A 23,369-nucleotide genomic window follows, 5' to 3' on the forward strand; every position below is an offset into this window, starting at 1 on the left:
CTTTCCCATGAACCAATGCTGATTCCTCCTAATGGGCAGACTAGGGGTTACCCTGGGTCCCCTTCACAGGAGCAACGCACCTTCCAACATGGGCAGACTAGGGGTTACCCTAGGTCTCCATCACAGGAGCCAAAGCCTATTCTGCGTGGACAGACTGGGGTTACCCTAGGTTCCCATCATACAACTCCCTGACTTTCCACAGGTGGAAGACTATTCTGGGGAGGAAGATGAGGAACCAGAGTCAGCAGACCACTTCTCTGACTCAGAGGAGATGCCTACGTTAGCTTCAGATAGTGCATTCAGATGCTTCAAAGAAGAGGAACTAGCGTTTCTAATTGCCAAAACTATTACTTCTCTTGATTTATTCTCAGGGCCCAGATTCCAACGCAAGTTTAACATCTAAGCTCATCAAAGGATGCCCTAAACTAAAGGAAGTTGAGATTTCTTTCCTCAGGAAGAGACTCCTCATTTGGTTTTTCCCATTCCTGAATTTTTTATTTGTAAGATTAGGAAAGAGTGGGAATTTCCAGCCGCCAATAAATGCACCCTATTGGTGACTAAGCAGCATGTACCTGAATATGTAGGACAAATGTTACAGGTGCCCCTAGTAGATGCCCAATTGTAGCTATCCAGTCAGCTGGCCTAGTTGCCAAAGATGGGGAGGGCCACCTTAGGACTTATCTCAAAAAGAGAAACGAAGCGATGCTTAAGCGCTCGCATGAGTCTCTGGCATCAGCCATGAAACCATAGCGCCTGCTGCCACGGTTGCCAGAACTCTTTTGGTTTGGGTGAGACGCATCCTTGATCTCTTACCACCTGAAGAAACAGCAATCAAGGAGGGACTCGAACGGCTCAGGATTGGTTCAACGTTTATCGCCGAAGCAACCTTAGATGTAGCCCGCTGCAATGGATGGCTCAGAGCCTGGCAGGCTGATATCATTCTAAGACCCTGGTGACCAATTACTCCTTTCAAGGTCAGTCCCTTTTCGGTAAAGACCTTGACCAAATATTGATTGAAACAAAGGACAAAAAGAACATTCCTGTGTTCTGATAGGAACCTCCCTTGGCATAGGTAGGACCTCCTTTTGTTCCCAAAAGACTCTGCCCAGAGCACCCAGAGATGGGAGAAATGCATCCTGGTATCCTAGGGTTCGGGCTCCTTATTCAGTAGGGGTAGCTTTCGTCCAAGATTTGACAAAGCCCCCAGGATAGATGGCACTTCAAAATCCTGATTCCAGCTCAGACACAGTCCCGGTCGCTGGTCACCTTCTCCACCTCCAGAAATCCTGCCGATGCGACCATGTCATCTCCTGGACAAGAGAGGTGGCGACTCAGGGATACACCACCGAGTTTATTCATCTGCTGCCCTCTTGCTTCTACCCTCCCCTCTCAGCTCCAGGTCTGACAAGCTATCACGGACTCTGAACGCCATAACTCACCTCCTATCCATCAGAGCAGTCGAACCGGTTCTGAAGGAAGAACTATGCTGCAGTCATTACTCGCATTTCTTCACAGTCCCCAAAAAGACCAGGGACTGGAAGGCGATCCTCAATCCTCGAACGATCAACAAGTACATCAGGCCTCGCAGATTCAAGATGGAGTTTCTCCAAACAACCTTCAAGGACAAAAGCAGCCTCTTTCCATCACAGCGGATTCTGCATCTTGGGCCCATCATTGTTTCCACCAAGAATGCTATCTTTCTCCCAGAAGGGAAGATCACCAAGATCCAGAGGATGATAGCTTCCCTACTTCAGCCAGGTCAGCCTATTTCTGGTCAAACTTCTAGGGCTCCTCAAAGCCTCAATGGACCTGGTTTTATGGGGGAGATTCCATGCCCACCCCCCTACACCAGTTCCTTCAACCTTATCAATGGGACATCATCAACAAAAGGGATTGGACTTTGCTAATCCCCCAATTCCTTAAGAACATCTCCGATGGTGGCTTCACAGACAGAATTTGAATCAGGGCACGCATTACCTGACAGTCAATCAATTACAAATATTTACAGATGCCAGCCTGCAAGGCTGGGGAGCCAGCCTAGGGAACCAATATGGACAAGGGAAATGGTCATCCAATCAGTCCAAACTGCCCATCAACATCCTAGAGTTCAAGGCTATCTTGATGGTCCTTCAGTGATTCCAGACTACAATCAAGAACCAACATGTTTTAATCTACATGGACAACATCGCGGCAAAGGCCTAAATAAACAACTGGAGAGTCTCAAAATCGTCACGCCTACATCGAGAGGTGAGCAAAATCCTTGCCTGGGTGGAGCACAATCTGCTGAGTCTGAAGGCAGAACACATCAATGTGAGTGCAGTAACCTGTTAGCCTGGGTGGAAAATGGAATTTCTCTGCTGTACTTCTCCTGTAAGGTGTGAATCAAAAGGTCAGTCTGGCCTTTTTACTATTCCCTTTCAAGCTTGATGCATGTCTCACAGCGTATGCTGCTGGTATATGTGACAAATCTGTTCCTTTAATCTGGGTCAGTCTTTTTACAATGCCGTAGTCCATGCTAGGATTTAGTGTAGAAAAGAAAGAAAAGAAACCGGTTGTTATAGTAGCTCTACAGAAATGCTATGAATTCTGTAGTCCAGTTTGACTACACTTCATGGGGAGTAGCAGACTAATTGACAGATCCTTAAGAGTTACTTCTTCCTTGCCTTCCAATAATGTGATTTCTCATGATTATGCACATGTTTTCCCCCTGCCAGATGCCTTGGTGTCTTCTGCTGAAAAATTAAGTTTCTGGTAATTGGAGTTGTCAAAAATCCTTTAAACCCATTCATCAATTCTCTGTGGTGATATGTGCTACAAGAGACAGTAAAAATTCTGTGCTTTACTATATTGTCCATCATGCACAGGTTTCCTACAGTACTTTTCACATCTATGTCACTGTGGGCACAGACCTAAAATATTTTCTACCTTTCCTCTGAAGAGAGGTCACATATCTTCCCATTAATTAGATTATTTAGTTCAATACTACCCATGGGACAGAAAAAGGGTATTATTATGTGCTAAGGAGGCAACTGAAAATTCCTACCTTCAGGTCATCTGTGTTTGCACGGAGCCACCAAGTTACAGCCAATTTATGGTAATCCATAGGCTTTTTAGGGCAATAGATTAACAGAGGTTGTTTGCCATTGTCTTGAGGGTCTCCTATCCATATTCTAACCAGGGCTGACCCAGTTTCTGAGATCTGATAAGATCAGGCTAGCCTGGGTCATTCAGGTTGAGGCCAAGGTCATCTAATTGTGTGTATTACAGTCTTCAAACTTTATTTGGTTTTCTTATTCATAGATCTCTCTAACTTGCTGCAGAGAGTCCCCCTGCCATTGGAGGGGTGAACTGCCATTGGCAGAAATCCAGCATTCTCCTCCATTTGGGATTATGCCTTGACTGTTGTAGAGAGATGCATGAAAATTAGGGTGACCTATGAGATGCTGCTATATAGTTTTCTCCTGCTCTGTTGATGGTTTGTTGTTGGTTCTCTCCTGGTCAACTCTTTTTATCTTACAGATTGATTTTTGCCTTTCTCAATCTTACTCAATCCTTATTCTTCCAAGTTGGTTAGCATTTTTGGCTTTCACAGCAGTAGTTTCTGGAATTTTTACATGCCTTCATAACATTTTTTTTTGGGGGGGGGTGTATATTTCGCCTTTGGTAATGTCCAGATTTGTTTTGTCTTTCTTCTGAGAGAGGGCTAATATGCACCATTCAGGTGACCGAAACATTGCATTTTTTTCAGGGCCCACTTCTTTTGACTCTGAGCCTCTGAAAATTAGTTCCATCTCAGGTGCCTCCTACCTTATAGTGTGGGGCCCCTGCTGTGGGCATACGTCTCTCAATGGCTTCTCATCTTCTGCAAATAAGTTGGTCATACCACTATTTCTACCAGAGCGCTAGATGTACTTTTTAAATCTTTTATCCTTGTGCAAACATTCCATGTAGTTGTTGAATGTATTATAATTGTTTTTTTTTCAACTAATGGTGTCAACTTCCAGATATTCTGACTGGAAGCCTGGCTATGTGGCCTTGCCCCACAATTAGACATTCCATGTCCTGTCCTGTTTTTGCTCATTTCTTGACAGGGATCCATCATTGTGGAATGCCCTTCTAATTTCTTCAGGGTAATCTGTTTTTGTTTTTTCCCTGGGCTTTTTTCTGCTCTGCAGGTTGCACAAGATTCATTTATGCTGTCCATTTTTTCCTTGGCCACATTAGACCTGCTTTGCTACTTTTTGATTATGGTGCAGATTTGCTTATTCACACTCCCACTGATGACTTTAGTAGTTTTGATCAGCTCCTCTTCTGCATTGTAACAGTGGTCTCAGGTTTCTTTGAGTGACTCCTTCACTACCAGATCTTGTGCCTCTAAATGGAAAAGAGTCTCTACAGAGGCTGTAACAGAGATTAGATCCTGCGGTTGATTATGTTTTAAGCACTTGTTGAGACTCAAACTCTGTAAACTTTCTTCCTCCTTATTGGATTTCTAAGGATATTATAAACACAGGTGTAGCCCTCATTGATTTTTTTGCATTTCCTTAGTGCTTAATTTGTAATAATGTTTTCTTTTTTTAGTATGCATGCTTCCAATTGTACATGTTCTGGCCAGGACAGGGATTGTTGCTCAGTCCTCATGACTTAACAGTGCTAGCCATACACTTGTTTGTCATGCCAAACGTCTGTGCACTCCTTACATGTATGGAATGTGACTTTTCTTGGGTTTCGGTCTGTTAGGATTGTCATGCTCCAAGAACGACTGATCAGCATGCTCACCACCCTCTGTCTAGAGTCCGTGGCTACTCAATGCCACTTTATATATCACAATTCTCTCCAACGAAGTGTTGTTTTTCTTTGCAATGTTCCAGCGTGTATTTCAGCCAGGACACTTTTAGCGAGCTCCCTGCTCCTTTATAAAACAATTCTAATTGAGTGTCGATATGGGGTGCTAAACAATTGTTGGGAGGGTAGTCTTGTATGGTCTCTTCCACTGAGAGCTTCACACCCACCTCCTTAACTAAGTGTTCTTGCTAATTTCTCAATGTGGGACTGCACAGAAGCCACAAAGATGAAAAGCACTGTTGTACTTACCTGTAACTGTTGTTCATCAAGTGGTCTTCTGTGCAGGCACACATCTTTCTCTCCATGCCGTCGCTGGAGCCCCTAAGAAACTAAGGTTCTAGAGAGTTCACAGCAGGACCAGACAGAGAGAGAGAGTGTAGCTCTCCTCCTCATTCATTTTGGTGGGAAAGTGTCAGGGACGCTCCTAATCTACTGGAAAGCTTTGGAAATCTTTTTTGTGGTTGGTCTTTGCACACGAGTTCCAGTGTGTGCCTGCACAGAAGACCACTCGATCAACAACAATTACAGGTAAGTGCAACACTGTTTTTCTCATGATCAGTAAATATGATCAGTCCACATTGTAATAAACATGCATGACAATGTACATAGTAACTACAATGGCCCTCCTGAGTGTATAGATTAGGTCTGAATCATTATGGAGACTGGATTGTTCCTGGAAATTATTTAGAGGTTGGGGATCATATTTAGCTCTGACAAAGAAAATTGTGGCCACTGTATGGTAACAGTTATAGTAATGTGTGTCATAACTTTTCTAACTCATGATTTGGATTGCCTCAAGTGTGTAGAGAATAATGTGTATTGGTAGCAGCATGGAGGTTCTTGATGCAACTGCAGTATTGTTCACAGTGAGTGACTCACAAACATATTAGGCCCTAGATTTGGAGTCTTTGTTCACACACACATTTCCGGTGGTATTTGCATAATGAACAGGACATTTAAATCTGCCCTTGTTTAATGTATTGTCAAAGGCTTTCACGGCTGGATTCAACTGGTTCTGGTGCGTTTTTCAGGCTGTGTGGCCGTGGTCTGGTGGATCTTGTTCCTAACGTTTCACCTGCATCTGTGGCTGGCATCTTCAGAGGTGTATCACAGAGGGAACAAGATCCACCAGACCACAGCCACACAGCCCGGAAACCCCACCCCAACCTGCCCTTGTTTAGTCTAAAGCTGGTTTGTATAAGTTGCTGTTGTACTAAGTCAGTTTATATTAATAATAAACATTAACACAAACCCAGTACTTACTGTGCATTTTTAGGAATTCTGTTACATGCATGACTGCTGATATGGTCTAACACTAATGTTCTTCTGTGTTCACAGTTGTTACTGGTGGCCTCCCCCCCACCCCCCGCCCACAGGATGATATGAGATTTGAAGGAAGACGATGCATACAGGTAATAGAACATTTTAGATTATCCATAGAAAACATTATTTTTTATTATTCATTGCACAGTTGATTTTTTTAAAAAATTACTTTAAATTGCTTTTTAAAAGTCATCTGTTATAAGTATAGCTTCAGGGTGAGCTTCCATATTGTATATGGGGTGTGGGGGTGTTGGTTGGTCAAAATGCTGTTGTACCAGGTGAGCTGCTATTTTTCTCTGTGCATTATAATTTGTGTTCATGAAGATTTTGGATGTATACTCCACTTTTCTCTCCTGTGAGGAGTCTCAAAGTGGCTTGCAAACTCCTACTTTTCCTCTCCCCACAACATACACCTTGTGAGGTATTTGGGGCTGAGAAGGTTCTGAGAGAACTATGAGTAGCCCAAGGTCATTCAGCAGGCTTCATGTATAGGAATGGGGAAACAAACTTGGTTCACCAGATTAGAATTCACAGTTCATGTGGAAGAGAGGCTAATCAAACCTGTTTCTCTGGATTAGAGTCCACTACTGTTAACCACTATATCATGTTGATAACTTTAAAAAAGTAAAGAGTAGTCCCCTGTGCAAGCACTTGGCCGCTATTCACCCACAAATTGACATCACATCACATTTGTTAGGCAGACTGTTTATGAGATGGTCTGCCATTGCCTTCCAGACATCTGTACTTTACCCTTAATAAGGTGGGTACTCATTTTGCCAATTGTAGAAACATAGAAGGCTGAATCAATCTTGAGGCAGCTACCTGAACTGACATTCTGTTGGTATTGAACTTTGGATGTGAGCAGAACTTTCACTTCAGTAATACAGATGACCAACCAGTTGATCAGATTTTATCATACTTTAACATATGAAAGTATGATGTGCAGAGTCTGGTAATCTTTGTGTTTTTAAATTATGTATAGTAGTTTTTTTATATTGATACACTTAGTATTTGTCAAACTAGACTAAATACATGCTTCCTTCATTATCTGACTCTGAGCCTCTACAGCTCCCTTAAATGAAAGTGAGTGGTTTTATGATTGGCTTTGGCAGCCATTTTGTGCTCGAACTTTGTATCATAATCACAAAATGATTATGATACTTTGTATCATATCATAACCACAGAAGTACCCACAGGCTCAAAAAGGTGGGGGACCCATGGTGTCAGAGCTTCAAACCTGGATTGTATTTTTTTTGGCATTTTTGTGATTTAAATTTTAAGTCCTTATTATAAGTTGCTTTTAGCAGCCACTTGAATGGAATGTTGAATCTCTTCCAAGATGAGCAAAATATAATATCTTTACAACAGATTCAGAGGTACTGCAATCAAAATAATTTGCGATTTTGTTTGGAAAAACAAATGGATATTTTTCGATAGAAAAAACTTTTAGAGTACATTTTTGTGCATATTCTGATGCAAAACGCAAGCCTGAAAATAGTTCCAGAGTCTTACATTCCTAAGCATTTTGACTTGGTATGCAGTTTCATGTTAATATGAATTTATATATCTCGTTTATAATGAGACCAATATTTAATGTAAATAATAGGAACCATAAAACTGTTTAACATAATGTATATAAAGGTGCACTGTACATAAATATTTAATGATATAATAAATTCAAATGAACAAAGGTGTTTTCCATATGGAGACAGCACCTTTTGCTGCAGGTGTCAATCCAGTACAGCAGCAACAGAAGTTACACCTGGCTCGTGTAAATTCCCTGTTCCAATCTTCTGGTAGTAGCATCTCATCCCCAAGGGCTTTCTAGTTTCATTTTAAAAACCCACAGTTGAATATTGTTCTATTGATATGGCATAATATCTCAATATAAAATATGTTCTCTGAATTCCTAGCTTTGATTTTTTTATAAAAGCCTCTAACCTGTTTTGTTGCAGAGATATGGGTTTTCAGCTGCTGATTTAAAAGAAAAAGCAGTAGCCCCCCTATTGGTGGTGGGAGGAAATGGTTACCAGGGGGGAAATGGCTGATATGTGGGGCAGGGGGTGGGGGAGAAAATCCAAATTTTGCTGTCCATATAGCAGACAATTCAGGCTTTGCTGGTATCCTTCTTAACGAAATAGGCTAGGTATATGGCCAACAGTTGAGAGAACCAATAACCAGGTAACTTTTGTATTACCAGATTCTAACCAATTAGCACATCCCTACTGGTCCAAAGCTAGACAGACTGGCCCCCGTCAGGCTTCTCCTATGGCACAGGTGTCAAACTCGCAGCCCTCCAGATGTTATGGACTACAGTTCCCATCATCCCCTGCCAGCAAGATGCATCTGGAGGGCCACAACTTTGACACCTATGTCCTATGGCATCACTTCTGATAGCAACAGCTTGTTAAGTTTTAGCAACCCTGCAATAAATGCCAGACGTAGCAGTTTCAGTAGATCCAGCAGTAATGCAAGGTGCTTCTTGCAGGTTGTGGGTCCTTGGGAGTCTTTCTTGGCTGTCAGGAGTCTGGAACAACCAAGTCAGACAACATATCTGCCTTGTAGCCTATTTCACAAGTAAACTATCCTGCATTCAGCCCTCTTGCATTTTTCTCCAGTGGCACCAGATCAGAATAGTGTGACACCTTGACATATGCCTGGATATATGCTTTCCTTCTGCTATCTCAACTTCATGAGGAAACTCAGATACAAAATTCTTCTTCTTCTTCTTCTTCTTCTTCTTCTTCTTCTTCTTCTTCTTCTTCTTCTTCTTCTTCTTCTTCTTCTTCTTCTTCTTCTTCTTCTTCTTCTTCTTCTTCTTCTTCTTCTTCTTCTTCTTCTTCTTCTTCTTCTTCTTCTTCTTCTTCTTCTTCTTCTTCTTCTTCTTCTTCTTCTTCTTCTTCTTCTTCTTCTTCTTCTTCTTCTTCTTCTTCTTCTTCTTCTTCTTCTTCTTCTTCCCCCACCACCATCCCCATCCCCATCCCCCTCCCCCCCCCCCCCTCCCTCCCCCCACCCACCCCCCCCACCCCCCCCCCCTCCCTCCACCCCTCCACCCCCCCCGCCCCCCCCCCCCCCCACCCCCCCCCCCCCCCACCCCCCCCCCCCCCCCCCCCCCCCCCCCCCCACCCCCCCCCCCCCCCACCCCCCCCCCCCCCCACCCCCCCCCCCCCCCACCCCCCCCCCCCCCCACCCCCCCCCCCCCCCACCCCCCCCCCCCCCCACCCCCCCCCCCCCCCACCCCCCCCCCCCCCCACCCCCCCCCCCCCCCACCCCCCCCCCCCCCCACCCCCCCCCCCCCCCACCCCCCCCCCCCCCCACCCCCCCCCCCCCCCACCCCCCCCCCCCCCCACCCCCCCCCCCCCCCACCCCCCCCCCCCCCCACCCCCCCCCCCCCCCACCCCCCCCCCCCCCCACCCCCCCCCCCCCCCACCCCCCCCCCCCCCCACCCCCCCCCCCCCCCACCCCCCCCCCCCCCCACCCCCCCCCCCCCCCACCCCCCCCCCCCCCCACCCCCCCCCCCCCCCACCCCCCCCCCCCCCCACCCCCCCCCCCCCCCACCCCCCCCCCCCCCCACCCCCCCCCCCCCCCACCCCCCCCCCCCCCCACCCCCCCCCCCCCCCACCCCCCCCCCCCCCCACCCCCCCCCCCCCCCACCCCCCCCCCCCCCCACCCCCCCCCCCCCCCACCCCCCCCCCCCCCCACCCCCCCCCCCCCCCACCCCCCCCCCCCCCCACCCCCCCCCCCCCCCACCCCCCCCCCCCCCCACCCCCCCCCCCCCCCACCCCCCCCCCCCCCCACCCCCCCCCCCCCCCACCCCCCCCCCCCCCCACCCCCCCCCCCCCCCACCCCCCCCCCCCCCCACCCCCCCCCCCCCCCACCCCCCCCCCCCCCCACCCCCCCCCCCCCCCACCCCCCCCCCCCCCCACCCCCCCCCCCCCCCACCCCCCCCCCCCCCCACCCCCCCCCCCCCCCACCCCCCCCCCCCCCCACCCCCCCCCCCCCCCACCCCCCCCCCCCCCCACCCCCCCCCCCCCCCACCCCCCCCCCCCCCCACCCCCCCCCCCCCCCACCCCCCCCCCCCCCCACCCCCCCCCCCCCCCACCCCCCCCCCCCCCCACCCCCCCCCCCCCCCACCCCCCCCCCCCCCCACCCCCCCCCCCCCCCACCCCCCCCCCCCCCCACCCCCCCCCCCCCCCACCCCCCCCCCCCCCCACCCCCCCCCCCCCCCACCCCCCCCCCCCCCCACCCCCCCCCCCCCCCACCCCCCCCCCCCCCCACCCCCCCCCCCCCCCACCCCCCCCCCCCCCCACCCCCCCCCCCCCCCACCCCCCCCCCCCCCCACCCCCCCCCCCCCCCACCCCCCCCCCCCCCCACCCCCCCCCCCCCCCACCCCCCCCCCCCCCCACCCCCCCCCCCCCCCACCCCCCCCCCCCCCCACCCCCCCCCCCCCCCACCCCCCCCCCCCCCCACCCCCCCCCCCCCCCACCCCCCCCCCCCCCCACCCCCCCCCCCCCCCACCCCCCCCCCCCCCCACCCCCCCCCCCCCCCACCCCCCCCCCCCCCCACCCCCCCCCCCCCCCACCCCCCCCCCCCCCCACCCCCCCCCCCCCCCACCCCCCCCCCCCCCCACCCCCCCCCCCCCCCACCCCCCCCCCCCCCCACCCCCCCCCCCCCCCACCCCCCCCCCCCCCCACCCCCCCCCCCCCCCACCCCCCCCCCCCCCCACCCCCCCCCCCCCCCACCCCCCCCCCCCCCCACCCCCCCCCCCCCCCACCCCCCCCCCCCCCCACCCCCCCCCCCCCCCACCCCCCCCCCCCCCCACCCCCCCCCCCCCCCACCCCCCCCCCCCCCCACCCCCCCCCCCCCCCACCCCCCCCCCCCCCCACCCCCCCCCCCCCCCACCCCCCCCCCCCCCCACCCCCCCCCCCCCCCACCCCCCCCCCCCCCCACCCCCCCCCCCCCCCACCCCCCCCCCCCCCCACCCCCCCCCCCCCCCACCCCCCCCCCCCCCCACCCCCCCCCCCCCCCACCCCCCCCCCCCCCCACCCCCCCCCCCCCCCACCCCCCCCCCCCCCCACCCCCCCCCCCCCCCACCCCCCCCCCCCCCCACCCCCCCCCCCCCCCACCCCCCCCCCCCCCCACCCCCCCCCCCCCCCACCCCCCCCCCCCCCCACCCCCCCCCCCCCCCACCCCCCCCCCCCCCCACCCCCCCCCCCCCCCACCCCCCCCCCCCCCCACCCCCCCCCCCCCCCACCCCCCCCCCCCCCCACCCCCCCCCCCCCCCACCCCCCCCCCCCCCCACCCCCCCCCCCCCCCACCCCCCCCCCCCCCCACCCCCCCCCCCCCCCACCCCCCCCCCCCCCCACCCCCCCCCCCCCCCACCCCCCCCCCCCCCCACCCCCCCCCCCCCCCACCCCCCCCCCCCCCCACCCCCCCCCCCCCCCACCCCCCCCCCCCCCCACCCCCCCCCCCCCCCACCCCCCCCCCCCCCCACCCCCCCCCCCCCCCACCCCCCCCCCCCCCCACCCCCCCCCCCCCCCACCCCCCCCCCCCCCCACCCCCCCCCCCCCCCACCCCCCCCCCCCCCCACCCCCCCCCCCCCCCACCCCCCCCCCCCCCCACCCCCCCCCCCCCCCACCCCCCCCCCCCCCCACCCCCCCCCCCCCCCACCCCCCCCCCCCCCCACCCCCCCCCCCCCCCACCCCCCCCCCCCCCCACCCCCCCCCCCCCCCACCCCCCCCCCCCCCCACCCCCCCCCCCCCCCACCCCCCCCCCCCCCCACCCCCCCCCCCCCCCACCCCCCCCCCCCCCCACCCCCCCCCCCCCCCACCCCCCCCCCCCCCCACCCCCCCCCCCCCCCACCCCCCCCCCCCCCCACCCCCCCCCCCCCCCACCCCCCCCCCCCCCCACCCCCCCCCCCCCCCACCCCCCCCCCCCCCCACCCCCCCCCCCCCCCACCCCCCCCCCCCCCCACCCCCCCCCCCCCCCACCCCCCCCCCCCCCCACCCCCCCCCCCCCCCACCCCCCCCCCCCCCCACCCCCCCCCCCCCCCACCCCCCCCCCCCCCCACCCCCCCCCCCCCCCACCCCCCCCCCCCCCCACCCCCCCCCCCCCCCACCCCCCCCCCCCCCCACCCCCCCCCCCCCCCACCCCCCCCCCCCCCCACCCCCCCCCCCCCCCACCCCCCCCCCCCCCCACCCCCCCCCCCCCCCACCCCCCCCCCCCCCCACCCCCCCCCCCCCCCACCCCCCCCCCCCCCCACCCCCCCCCCCCCCCACCCCCCCCCCCCCCCACCCCCCCCCCCCCCCACCCCCCCCCCCCCCCACCCCCCCCCCCCCCCACCCCCCCCCCCCCCCACCCCCCCCCCCCCCCACCCCCCCCCCCCCCCACCCCCCCCCCCCCCCACCCCCCCCCCCCCCCACCCCCCCCCCCCCCCACCCCCCCCCCCCCCCACCCCCCCCCCCCCCCACCCCCCCCCCCCCCCACCCCCCCCCCCCCCCACCCCCCCCCCCCCCCACCCCCCCCCCCCCCCACCCCCCCCCCCCCCCACCCCCCCCCCCCCCCACCCCCCCCCCCCCCCACCCCCCCCCCCCCCCACCCCCCCCCCCCCCCACCCCCCCCCCCCCCCACCCCCCCCCCCCCCCACCCCCCCCCCCCCCCACCCCCCCCCCCCCCCACCCCCCCCCCCCCCCACCCCCCCCCCCCCCCACCCCCCCCCCCCCCCACCCCCCCCCCCCCCCACCCCCCCCCCCCCCCACCCCCCCCCCCCCCCACCCCCCCCCCCCCCCACCCCCCCCCCCCCCCACCCCCCCCCCCCCCCACCCCCCCCCCCCCCCACCCCCCCCCCCCCCCACCCCCCCCCCCCCCCACCCCCCCCCCCCCCCACCCCCCCCCCCCCCCACCCCCCCCCCCCCCCACCCCCCCCCCCCCCCACCCCCCCCCCCCCCCACCCCCCCCCCCCCCCACCCCCCCCCCCCCCCACCCCCCCCCCCCCCCACCCCCCCCCCCCCCCACCCCCCCCCCCCCCCACCCCCCCCCCCCCCCACCCCCCCCCCCCCCCACCCCCCCCCCCCCCCACCCCCCCCCCCCCCCACCCCCCCCCCCCCCCACCCCCCCCCCCCCCCACCCCCCCCCCCCCCCACCCCCCCCCCCCCCCACCCCCCCCCCCCCCCACCCCCCCCCCCCCCCACCCCCCCCCCCCCCCACCCCCCCCCCCCCCCACCCCCCCCCCCCCCCACCCCCCCCCCCCCCCACCCCCCCCCCCCCCCACCCCCCCCCCCCCCCACCCCCCCCCCCCCCCACCCCCCCCCCCCCCCACCCCCCCCCCCCCCCACCCCCCCCCCCCCCCACCCCCCCCCCCCCCCACCCCCCCCCCCCCCCACCCCCCCCCCCCCCCACCCCCCCCCCCCCCCACCCCCCCCCCCCCCCACCCCCCCCCCCCCCCACCCCCCCCCCCCCCCACCCCCCCCCCCCCCCACCCCCCCCCCCCCCCACCCCCCCCCCCCCCCACCCCCCCCCCCCCCCACCCCCCCCCCCCCCCACCCCCCCCCCCCCCCACCCCCCCCCCCCCCCACCCCCCCCCCCCCCCACCCCCCCCCCCCCCCACCCCCCCCCCCCCCCACCCCCCCCCCCCCCCACCCCCCCCCCCCCCCACCCCCCCCCCCCCCCACCCCCCCCCCCCCCCACCCCCCCCCCCCCCCACCCCCCCCCCCCCCCACCCCCCCCCCCCCCCCCCCCCCCCCCCCCCCACCCTCCCCCGCCCCCTCCCGCCCCCCCCCCCCCCCCTGCCTCCCCCCGCCCCCCCCCCCCCCCCCCCCCCCGCCCCCACCCCCCCCCCCCCCCACGCCCCCATACCCCCCCCCCCCCCCCGGCCCACCACCCCCACCCCCCCCCCCCCCCCCCCCCCCCCCCCCCCACCCCGCCCCCCCCCCCCCCCCCCCCCCCCCCCAACCCCCCCCCCCCCCCCCCATTTCAGGGGTTTCCGGCCACACAACACCCAGATGTGATCCGTTTCCTGAAAGGGGTTCAACAGTCTCAGCCCCCCATCTGCCACCGGTTCCCTTCCTGGAGACTACACACAGTCTTGTCAGCCCTCACCAAAGCCCCCTTCGAGCCGATCCAAACTATTTCCCTGAAATGGCTCCAGGATGAAAGGCACCTCTTCCTTAACGGCTACATATCACATCAGCAAGGGAGGGTCTCTCAGAAAATTCTCGCGGCCTCTTTCCATCAACCCCAACCTATGCGTCTTCCATGACGACAAAGTAGTGCTCCGTATGGACCCTACCTTTCGACCAAAAGCGGCATCCGCCTTCCACTTACAACAGGACATTGTGCTTCCAACCTTCTGCCCTCGACCTACCCACCCAAAAGAACGCTCATGGCATACCCTGGACGCTAGAAGGGCGATCAAGACCTTCATCATAAGAACGGAACCAATTAGGAAAACTCAAACGTTTTTCATCAACATAGCAAATCCTAAATTAGGTCACGCCATGTCTACAGCTTCCATTAGTGCCAACCTAAAAGCTTGCATTGTAGAGTCTTTGGACATTCCAGTCCCGCTTGCATTGTAGAGTCCTTGGACATTCCAGTCCCGCTAGGGATCACAGCCCATTCCACCAGGTCAGCGGCCTCCAATGCGGCCTTCAGACATAATGCCTCGGTCGAACAGATTTGCAGGGCAGCTATCTGGTCAACCCCCTCCACCTTCGTGAAGCACTACAAGCTTCAATCATGGGGGGCAGCTGACATGGTCTTTGGCCGTAGGGTACTGGAACACATTATAGAAGCTTAATGACAGCCCCCCCTGTTTAGGGACACTGCTTTGGGAGGTCCCACCAAGATGGACGACGCCTCCAAGAAAACGGTCAATTGGTTCACTTACCGTGAAGAGACCTTCTCTTGTAGGCAGAGACCATCTTGGCCCTCCCTGTGAGTCGTTAAGTAAATAGAATGAGTTCCACTACTAGCAAAATCTACCTTAGACAAACTGTTTAGGTCTTCAATATTGCCTAACTCGGGTCCTCTCCCTTAGGCCCGCTGTTGCCGTTATAGTAAGGGTTTAGTTAATGTTGTTAATAAGTTCTACTTGTTTGTCTCCTGTGAGACTCCTGTTTTTCCTACTGTTACTCATACTGCTCGGTCAATCGGATACTGGCTAATTGGACCTCAGCCTCGACAGGAAGTGACGGAATTCTTCTTCCTGCCTCCCTGAGTCAGGGGTGGAAACCACCCACCAAGATGGTCTCCGCCTACAAGAGAAGGTCTCTTCACGGTAAGTGAACCAATTGACCGTTTCACAACTTGGGGAAGTACCCAAAGGGGGGATTAGTGTGACCACATGTGGAGGCAGGTCTTTCCTCCTTGACTAAATGGTAGGATTATTCATACCAGAAAGCCCACGCTTTCTTAAAGTAGAAAGTACATCCAGAGAACGTATTCAGCATGCTCTTTTCTCCCTGGTGCTGTGATAGGCACTTAGCATGCATACTCGACAGTACAGGGAGTGGGGAATCTTAGACACCATCTCTGTTTCCCCTATGTGGGCTCAGGAGAACCTTGCAAGTTTTCCTTAGCAAAGCAATCAGGCTTCGTTACCTCTTGATCACAGAGAAATCTGAATAAAAGGCAATGTGAGCCTGTGGTCTATGCTAGGCTTGGTAAGTTCCATCCCTGTATAAGTTTCCAGTTTATGAATCCAGTTACCCTTAAAGGAACGTGATATTCAAAAGGGTAGCTGCTGTATTTGCCTAAAAAGTCTTAATTTGTTGTTTTGCTGCTCTTGTTTACTTGACAAACTGGCAAAAAAGCAGAGAGTGCATACACACTACACTTTGGTGTCTACATTGTGAATTATGATGTTGATGTTGGGCAGATATGATGCTTTCCTGTAGAGGAGCTGGTCCGCAACATTTTGTAACTGGTTAAAAGAAGAGATACATATATAGGTACCTTATTTTGATGTTTTGTGGATTATGTATTCTGAAATTCAGTACAGTATAATTCTGCCAAGACTATAAATACTGATACTGCACATCCTGTGTTAGATTGTTTGTGTCTGTTTTGAGGGGAGAAGGATAGAAAGATTTATGCATGCAGATGATCCTCCTAATTGACAGTCCTTGGTTGAATCAATTCTTCATGTATAAACACCTTTAAAAGATATATTTTCGTGAAATAAGCTACACTGAATTGTATTCCATTTTTTCTCAAATGGCAAGGGTTTTTTTTATTTGAGAAATCTTATAGACAAATAATTCCTGATCTCAATTATAAAACATGTAGAAATATTAATCTAAGGATAGGGACCATAACATTTGTAGAAAATGTTTTAGGCTTCTTCTTGCCGCTGGGTTTTCTGTTCCCTGTAATAAAAATGCTCCTGTAGAATATGAGACTGTTCCATAAGTTATAGCACATTTGTTTCCAAATGTGGAACAAATTGGAAATCAGTGTATCCAGTTAAGTTAATGTGGAAGCGATGGACAGCCCCTTCTTTACATATATATCTGTTATTAAATGCATAAACAAAAGTTCTTTCTTCAGCCACGTTTCTGCTTCCATCAAAGGCTCGTTCCAACTGTTGTTTAGCTCATACTTTGTCCCACTTAGAATGTTATTGAATCTCTTACTATATAACTGTGGCTGATCATGTGAAACATTTCCATTCCTGTGTCAGCAGATTCTGAGAAGTTGTATTCTGGAGTGAAGTTCCATTGTATATGATCAGTCATAACTATGTCTACTTAAATAATGGCCTCTGTACAGGATTTTGTTGTCAGTTTTTCAGTGAGATTTACATTTCAGTTATAATAATTGAATCAGTTCTTCAAAGGAACATATTATTTATGCTATGTGTACAGCACTCATGGTTCAATCCTAGGCAAGCGAGTTGCTGTGAACTGGCTGCTGTTAGACCTACTACCTGTCCTCTGGATCCGTGCCCTTCCTGGCTTATTAAAACCTGCCGGGAGGAGCTACAACCCCACTTGTTGAAGATCATCAATGACTCTCTTGAGCAAGGAGCCCACTCTTAAAAAGACCATTGTTAGATCCAGGAGATCTGGCCAATTACCGCCCCGTTTCAAATCTTTCATTTCTGGGGGAAGGTAATTGAGAGAGTGGTGTTGGAACAGCTACAGGGTTTCCTGGATGACACATCGGCCTTCGATCCCTTCCAGTCCGGCTTCCGTGCTGGGCATGGGACGGAGACTGTCCTTGTCGCTGTCACAGATACGCCCGTATGCAACTTGACCGAGGCGGATCGGCGCTGCTGGTATTATTAGACCTTACTGCAGCGTTTGACATGGTTGACCACAATCTTTTGACTCACCGCCTGGCCTCCTCCTTTACTGCTCTGGCCCCAGTCTGGTGGAACACTCTCTCTCCAGCTGTCCGGGCCTTTCGGGACCTTGGAGAATTCCGCAGGGCCTGTAAGACTGAGTTGTTCCACCAGGCCTTTGGAGTGACCAGCTGCTGAGTGAGGTGCCCCCTCTTGCTCCTCATACATCAGAGTCCCTATATTAAGGGGACTCTCCATTCTCCCCCCCTTTTTGGGGAGGGTCTTAAATATGGGTTTTTGTTGAACGCCTTTTAGCTTATTGTATTAACCGCTGTTTTTAAAGGGATTTAACAATTTTTAATTGATGGAGCCTTTACAATTTGTAATTTATTTCTGTGTAATTAATCTGTGCTCCCCTTGTTTGGCTGTATTATGGTAGATTTTATTATGTACACTTCCCAGAGCCCCCTGGGGATGGGGTGGTATAGAAAACCAAACAATAAATAAATAAAATAATAAATAAACTTTGAGAGCTTACACATCTTTGTGTGTGAGAGAGCAAATGTGAAATTTTAATTAGTTGCAAATGTTTAGCAGGTTTGGCCAAAGAGCTTATAAAACTGCACTTTGAGGAATTGTCCTTTTAAAGACTGCTGTTACTTGACTTAAAGCCTTCCATAAGGGGCAGTGAACTTATACCACCCAAAAGTATCCAGGCCGCAGTGCAACTGTCTGCAAATCTGAGGTGGAAGCTGACTAACATCAGCTCCACCCCTTAGAATACCCAAGCCTGCCACCCCGCTCTGCCATGGCAGGGACTTCTGGCTTTCATTGCAGCAAAACTGAGGGGCAATCAGGAACTGGGACCTCTGTTTCCTCCACTGGTAGGGATGCCCCTTGCTCCGTCTGAGGGGAAAAACATGCTGGTGTGGTCCTATGCTGGTTCCTGTGCCCCACTGCCTCGCCTATCGGGATTGGCCTGCCCATGATGTTGACAACTATTGTTGGGAGAGAGATCCAGGACAATCAACAGTATCAGAACCTGCTGATAAGGAGGTATGTTACTGTCACCCATATTATGGAGAGCCAGTGTTTTTTAGAGGTTAGAATGCTGGACTAGGACCTGAGAAACTGGATTTATAAACCTACTGGGCTGCAGAGCTCAATGCATGGCCCTGAACCAGCCAGTCTCTTAGCCTAATGTAAATGATAACATTATTGTAAATGGGGGAATAGAGAGCCATATATGCAATCCTAACTTCATTGGAACAAGGGCACCATGAACATGTGTAGATAATGTAATTCTGAACTGCCAATATGGGTTTACAGTACCCCTTTTGATGTATCTGCTCTTAACTGACCTGTAGAAAGTGATGACACATCAAACCACACAACATCCTATTGTTGTGTGGTTTGTCTTTCGTGTGCTTTGATCTTGTCTTGTATTCTTGTTCATCTACATGAAACTACTGTGTGGGAGGTTCTTTGGAGAATGAGATGTTGTGATGTCGCCCAACTCTGATTGTCTTTTCCCATTGAAGGGAGACAGTTCAATGAACAATTTCCAGGGTATCTTAAGAGTGTTCACTACTGTGTGAGGCTCTGACTTGGATCAAGTGATGTGGAAATGTAATTAAACTTATCACAAGGAAGTGGATTTAGCTAGGTACAAATTAACAAACTTTAATCAAATCCAGGTATTAGGTCTTGGAGCCTTAAGCCAATAAACAGACTCTGAAGGATCAATCACCAGTGTTTATTGATGAGATATCAAAGCACCATACTTGGCAAAAGCCAGTTCTGGTGAAGCTGGCATTCCCAGTCCCCTTTATTCCCCGCAGAGATCCCCCTCCTGATTCTCATGGATGGTGGGGGCCGTCTTGTGGGTTATTCACTGCTACTCGTCAACAAGACAGGAAGAAGCTTTTGGTCACTTCCTGTAGTTGGTCGTGGCCATCTTAACCCCAGTATCTTCCTGCCTCGTCAATGAGTTCAGCAAATTTCGGCAGACTCCTTTTAGCTTTAGAATTCTTCGACCTTTCTCTCCTCACCATCGGGTGTTCCTGATTTTATGTGAGTCTCGTCTTCCCCCTGTCTTCGTTTCATCTGGTGCCGGGTCTTTTCCCCCTTCCCTGTGTGTTTAGGCCGTTTCGCTCCCTTCCCGCCAAAAAACGCTGAGGGAAATGAAATGGCTATGGCGCCATTTTCTCATCCCATGAGGGCTTCTGGAGATCAGTCGCGGAGACCACCTGGGCAGCGATGAGACTCTCCCACTCTCCTCTGCACAGCTGAGGGGCTGGGAGAGACGAGCCGGGCAACGTTTCCTCGATCGGCCTGCAGGCCCGTCAGAGGTCCTTTTCCCGATCGCCGCGTCGGCGCGGGGGAAGGTGCGTGCGCTCTGCCGGGCCCTCTTCCCACCGCCTGCGCTCGCTGATGGAAAGGCTGGCGTGCCATTCGCAACCAGCAGGGAGCGCTCTGCAGGCAGGATCGGCAGCTTCGGGCACCCTCTCCACGGCCACAGCCGCAGTGCAGGCCCCAGCTCAGCAGAGCCTTGTGGCCCATCAAGACACAGATGTGATGGAACTGGATCTTCCTCCTCCAGTTTCTTCTGTGCAAGTAGCCGAGGGGGGGGGGGGCTGGATTTGGCTGTGCCTGACACCTGGAGTCAGTTTTCTACCCAGCAGCTAGCCGCCCTTATGCTCTCCTCCATTAGTGAGGAGGTGGATCAAAGAATGCAGGCTGTTCCCCCCGGCTCTACTCCCAGGGGATCCCATTCACGGCAAGGGCGTAGATCCCGCTCGGGATCTCCCAGACATAGAAGATCAGACAGGGACTGGCTGGCCCTCCCCTTTGGCTCGGATGAGAGCAGCTTGAGCAAGGGGGAGCTGTACTCGGATTCTGATCACTTTTCTGACCCTGATACTCAGGTGCCCGAAACCTCTGATCAGAGCCACCGTCAGTTTAATTCTGAACAGCTAGCCACACTTTTGGCTAAGACCATCTCGGCTCTGGACCTGCATGATTCCCAGGAAGTGGTGGACCCGATGGTCACAGCCGCTGCTAAGCCTATCAAGGGTTACCCCGAGGGGCTTCCATCCATTTTTCCAGCTGACAAGGAGGAGCCTAAGTACTTTCCCTTACCAGAGCTTTTTGAGAGGAAGTTCAGAAAGGAATGGGCAAACCCTGCAGCGAACAGGGCCTTCCTGCCCATTTTTAATAAACTTTACCCAGCTCCAGAACATCTCCATAGACTCATTAAAACTACCCTCGTAGACGGTCCTGTGACCGCTCTCCAATCAGGTGGCCTGGTACACCGGGACGGAGAGGGAAATCTGACGGATGCCATAGACAGGAAGGCGGACCACAGCCTCCATGGGGCCCATGAGGGCTCGGCCATGGCTGCCAGAATCTAGCACTCTCAGCCACAGTGGCTAGAGCCGCTATAGTGTGGCTCCAGCGGCTGCTGGACATCATCCCGCCAGGGGACCGGGGAGTCAGAGAGGGGGCTGAGAGAGTCCTCATGACTGTCTCCTTGGCGGATTCAACCCTTGACGCTTTCCTCACAACTTCCCGCATCATGGCAACTGCGTTGGTGGCGCGTAGGCTTCTTTGGCTCAAGTCCTGGCAGGCAGATACGCAGTCCAAGACGACAGTGGCTAGTTACGATTTTGAGGCGGGCATCCTCTTTGGTTCAGAGCTGGAAAAGATCCTTGCTGAGACCAAGGATCACAAAAAGACCATGCCAAGGTCTGTGAGGTCTGATAGATCCAGGTTTAGTTTTAAGCCGCCCTTTCAGTCTTATCGCCCAGCCTTCCGTAGCCAGCGTGAGGGTAGGCGGTCGGATTGGCAACAGCAACAGAGTTCCTTCCGGAAACAACAGGACTTTAGGGGACAGGGCAAGTCCAACAAGCCCTACCACCCCGCCCCTGGTACCGGTAACAAGGCGTGACTACTCAGACACGCAATTCGGGAGTCGGCTACTGGCCTTCCATTGCCAGTGGGTGCTTCCACATGCTGATCTCTGGATCCAGGAGATCGTCTGCTCCGGATACTCCTTGGAATTTCGGTTCCTGCCAAGGGATCGCTTCATCCCCTCCCCAGTAGGCTCATGTCTGGACAAGAGGGACAGACTGAGGTTGGCCACTGATCACCTGTTGAGCATCGGGGCCATACAGGCGGTTCCCCAGGACCAGCGGGGCACGGGAGTTTACTCCCATTTCTTTACGGTGCCCAAGAAGAACAGGGATGTCAGGGCCATCCTAAATCTGCGGCACATCAATCGTCACCTCCGAAAGTTCAGGTTCCGTATGGAGTCTCTCAGGTCCACAGTGGCGGCCATCCAACAGGGAGACCTTCTTATGTCACTCAACCTGAAGGAGGCTTATTTGCATGTGCCAATCAACCCGGCACATTTTTGCTTCCTGAGATTCGCCCTAGGGGACCTGCATTATCAATATGTAGCTCTCCCATTCGGGCTGGCCACAGCCTTGAGAGTCTTCACCAAGGTGCTCATCGCCCCAATTGCCCTCTTGCGCAGCCAGGGCATACACATACACCCCTACCTGGACGATCTGCTGATTCATTCTCGGTCCAGGGCCGGGTCCATCAGGGACGTCCAGGAAGTCAGGTCGATGCTTGCTGCGCATAGCTTCATAGCGAACATGGAAAAGAGTTCTACCATTCCTGCACACAGGATGGAGCACCTTGGTGCTCTGATAGACACCTCCACTTGCACCCTGTTTGTCCCGCCCTCCAAGGTACAGAGGATTCTGGATTTTTGCCGGAAAGTACTGTCGGAGAGACCTCCGTCATTACTCCAGCTGGCGAGTCTCCTTGGACTTCTAATTTCCACCATAGACCTCATTCAGTGGGGGAGAGCACACACCAGGGCACTTCAGGCCTTCCTACGCTCCCATTCCCAGAGCATCATCCGCAGAAGGGATCGCCCGTTGCCACTCTCTCCATCGGTCCGCCTCAGCCTCAGGTGGTGGCTGGTAGCGAGCAATCTGAGCTGCTCCTGTTAGTAGCCATCACATCAGCTAGGAGGGTGTCAGAGATTAGAGCTCTCTCGACAAATCCTAATTTTTGTCTTTTCTTTCCGGACAGGGTGGTGCTGAAGTTAGATCCCTCCTTCAGGTCAAAGGTGGCGTCAGGGCTCCACCTGCTCCAGGAGGTATTCCTACCAAACTTCTGCCCAAAGCCTACACATCCCAGGGAGCGCTTGTGGCACCACTTGGATGTGCGTCACTCCCTTAAGGCTTTTCTCATTCACACGAAACAGTTCCGGAAGTCTGAGGCCCTGTTCATCAACGTGGCTCCACCTCGATTAGGCGAGCCCATGTCCACCGCAGCCATCAGCGCTAATATCAAGGCATGCATCATAGAGGCACATAAGGCAAAACAACTGCCTGTTTCCGAGGGGATTATGGCGCATTCTACCAGGAGTGCAGCTTCCAACGCCGCACTGTTTAAGCATGTGCCATTGGAGCAGATATGTAGGGCTGCCACCTGGGCTTCACCCTCCTCCTTTGTGCGGCACTACAGGCTGTCCTTAATAGACGCTTAATAGACGCTCTCCTCCTTTGGGAGGAGAGTCCTGGAGTATGTTGTTGGAGATTAGCGGTACCCACCCTAAGGGGGCACTGCTTGGGGAGTACCCACAAGATGGCCCCTACCATCCATGAGAACGACCCATTGGATACTCACCGTGAAGGGGTCTTCTCATGGGTGGTCGGGGGCTGTCTTGGCCCTCCCTGTTCTCGCTCTTCTCCAAGGAACGTGTCCTACCTCTTAGTATAAGGTTAGACAGAGACGTTAGTTTCTCAGTTTAGATTTTTGGTCCCTTCAATGTTCTGGTTTATCTGTTGTAGTTCGTTTATATGTTCTGTTTCCATGATGTGGAGCTTAGTCTCTTGGC

At 55.8% G+C, this 23,369-nt stretch overlaps 1 protein-coding gene across 3 annotated transcripts in view; it reads left to right on the top strand.

Moving 5' to 3' along the window:
* DYRK1A (dual specificity tyrosine phosphorylation regulated kinase 1A) overlaps positions 1–23,369 on the top strand; it is a 157,151-nt gene that overhangs the window by 51,702 nt on the left and 82,080 nt on the right. For 2 of the 3 annotated variants that reach the window (XM_048493019.1, XM_048493020.1), the window contains exon 2: positions 6,184–6,257. In XM_048493019.1, coding sequence (XP_048348976.1) covers positions 6,248–6,257 — 10 coding nt within the window. In that variant the 5' untranslated portion in view covers positions 6,184–6,247. Of the gene's footprint in view, positions 1–6,183; positions 6,258–18,490; positions 18,509–23,369 lie in introns of those variants that run through there. The other variant, XM_048493021.1, reaches the window with a different exon arrangement.

Source organism: Sphaerodactylus townsendi, linkage group LG04 (genome assembly GCF_021028975.2).
Source record: "Sphaerodactylus townsendi isolate TG3544 linkage group LG04, MPM_Stown_v2.3, whole genome shotgun sequence".
NCBI lineage: Eukaryota > Metazoa > Chordata > Lepidosauria > Squamata > Sphaerodactylidae > Sphaerodactylus > Sphaerodactylus townsendi.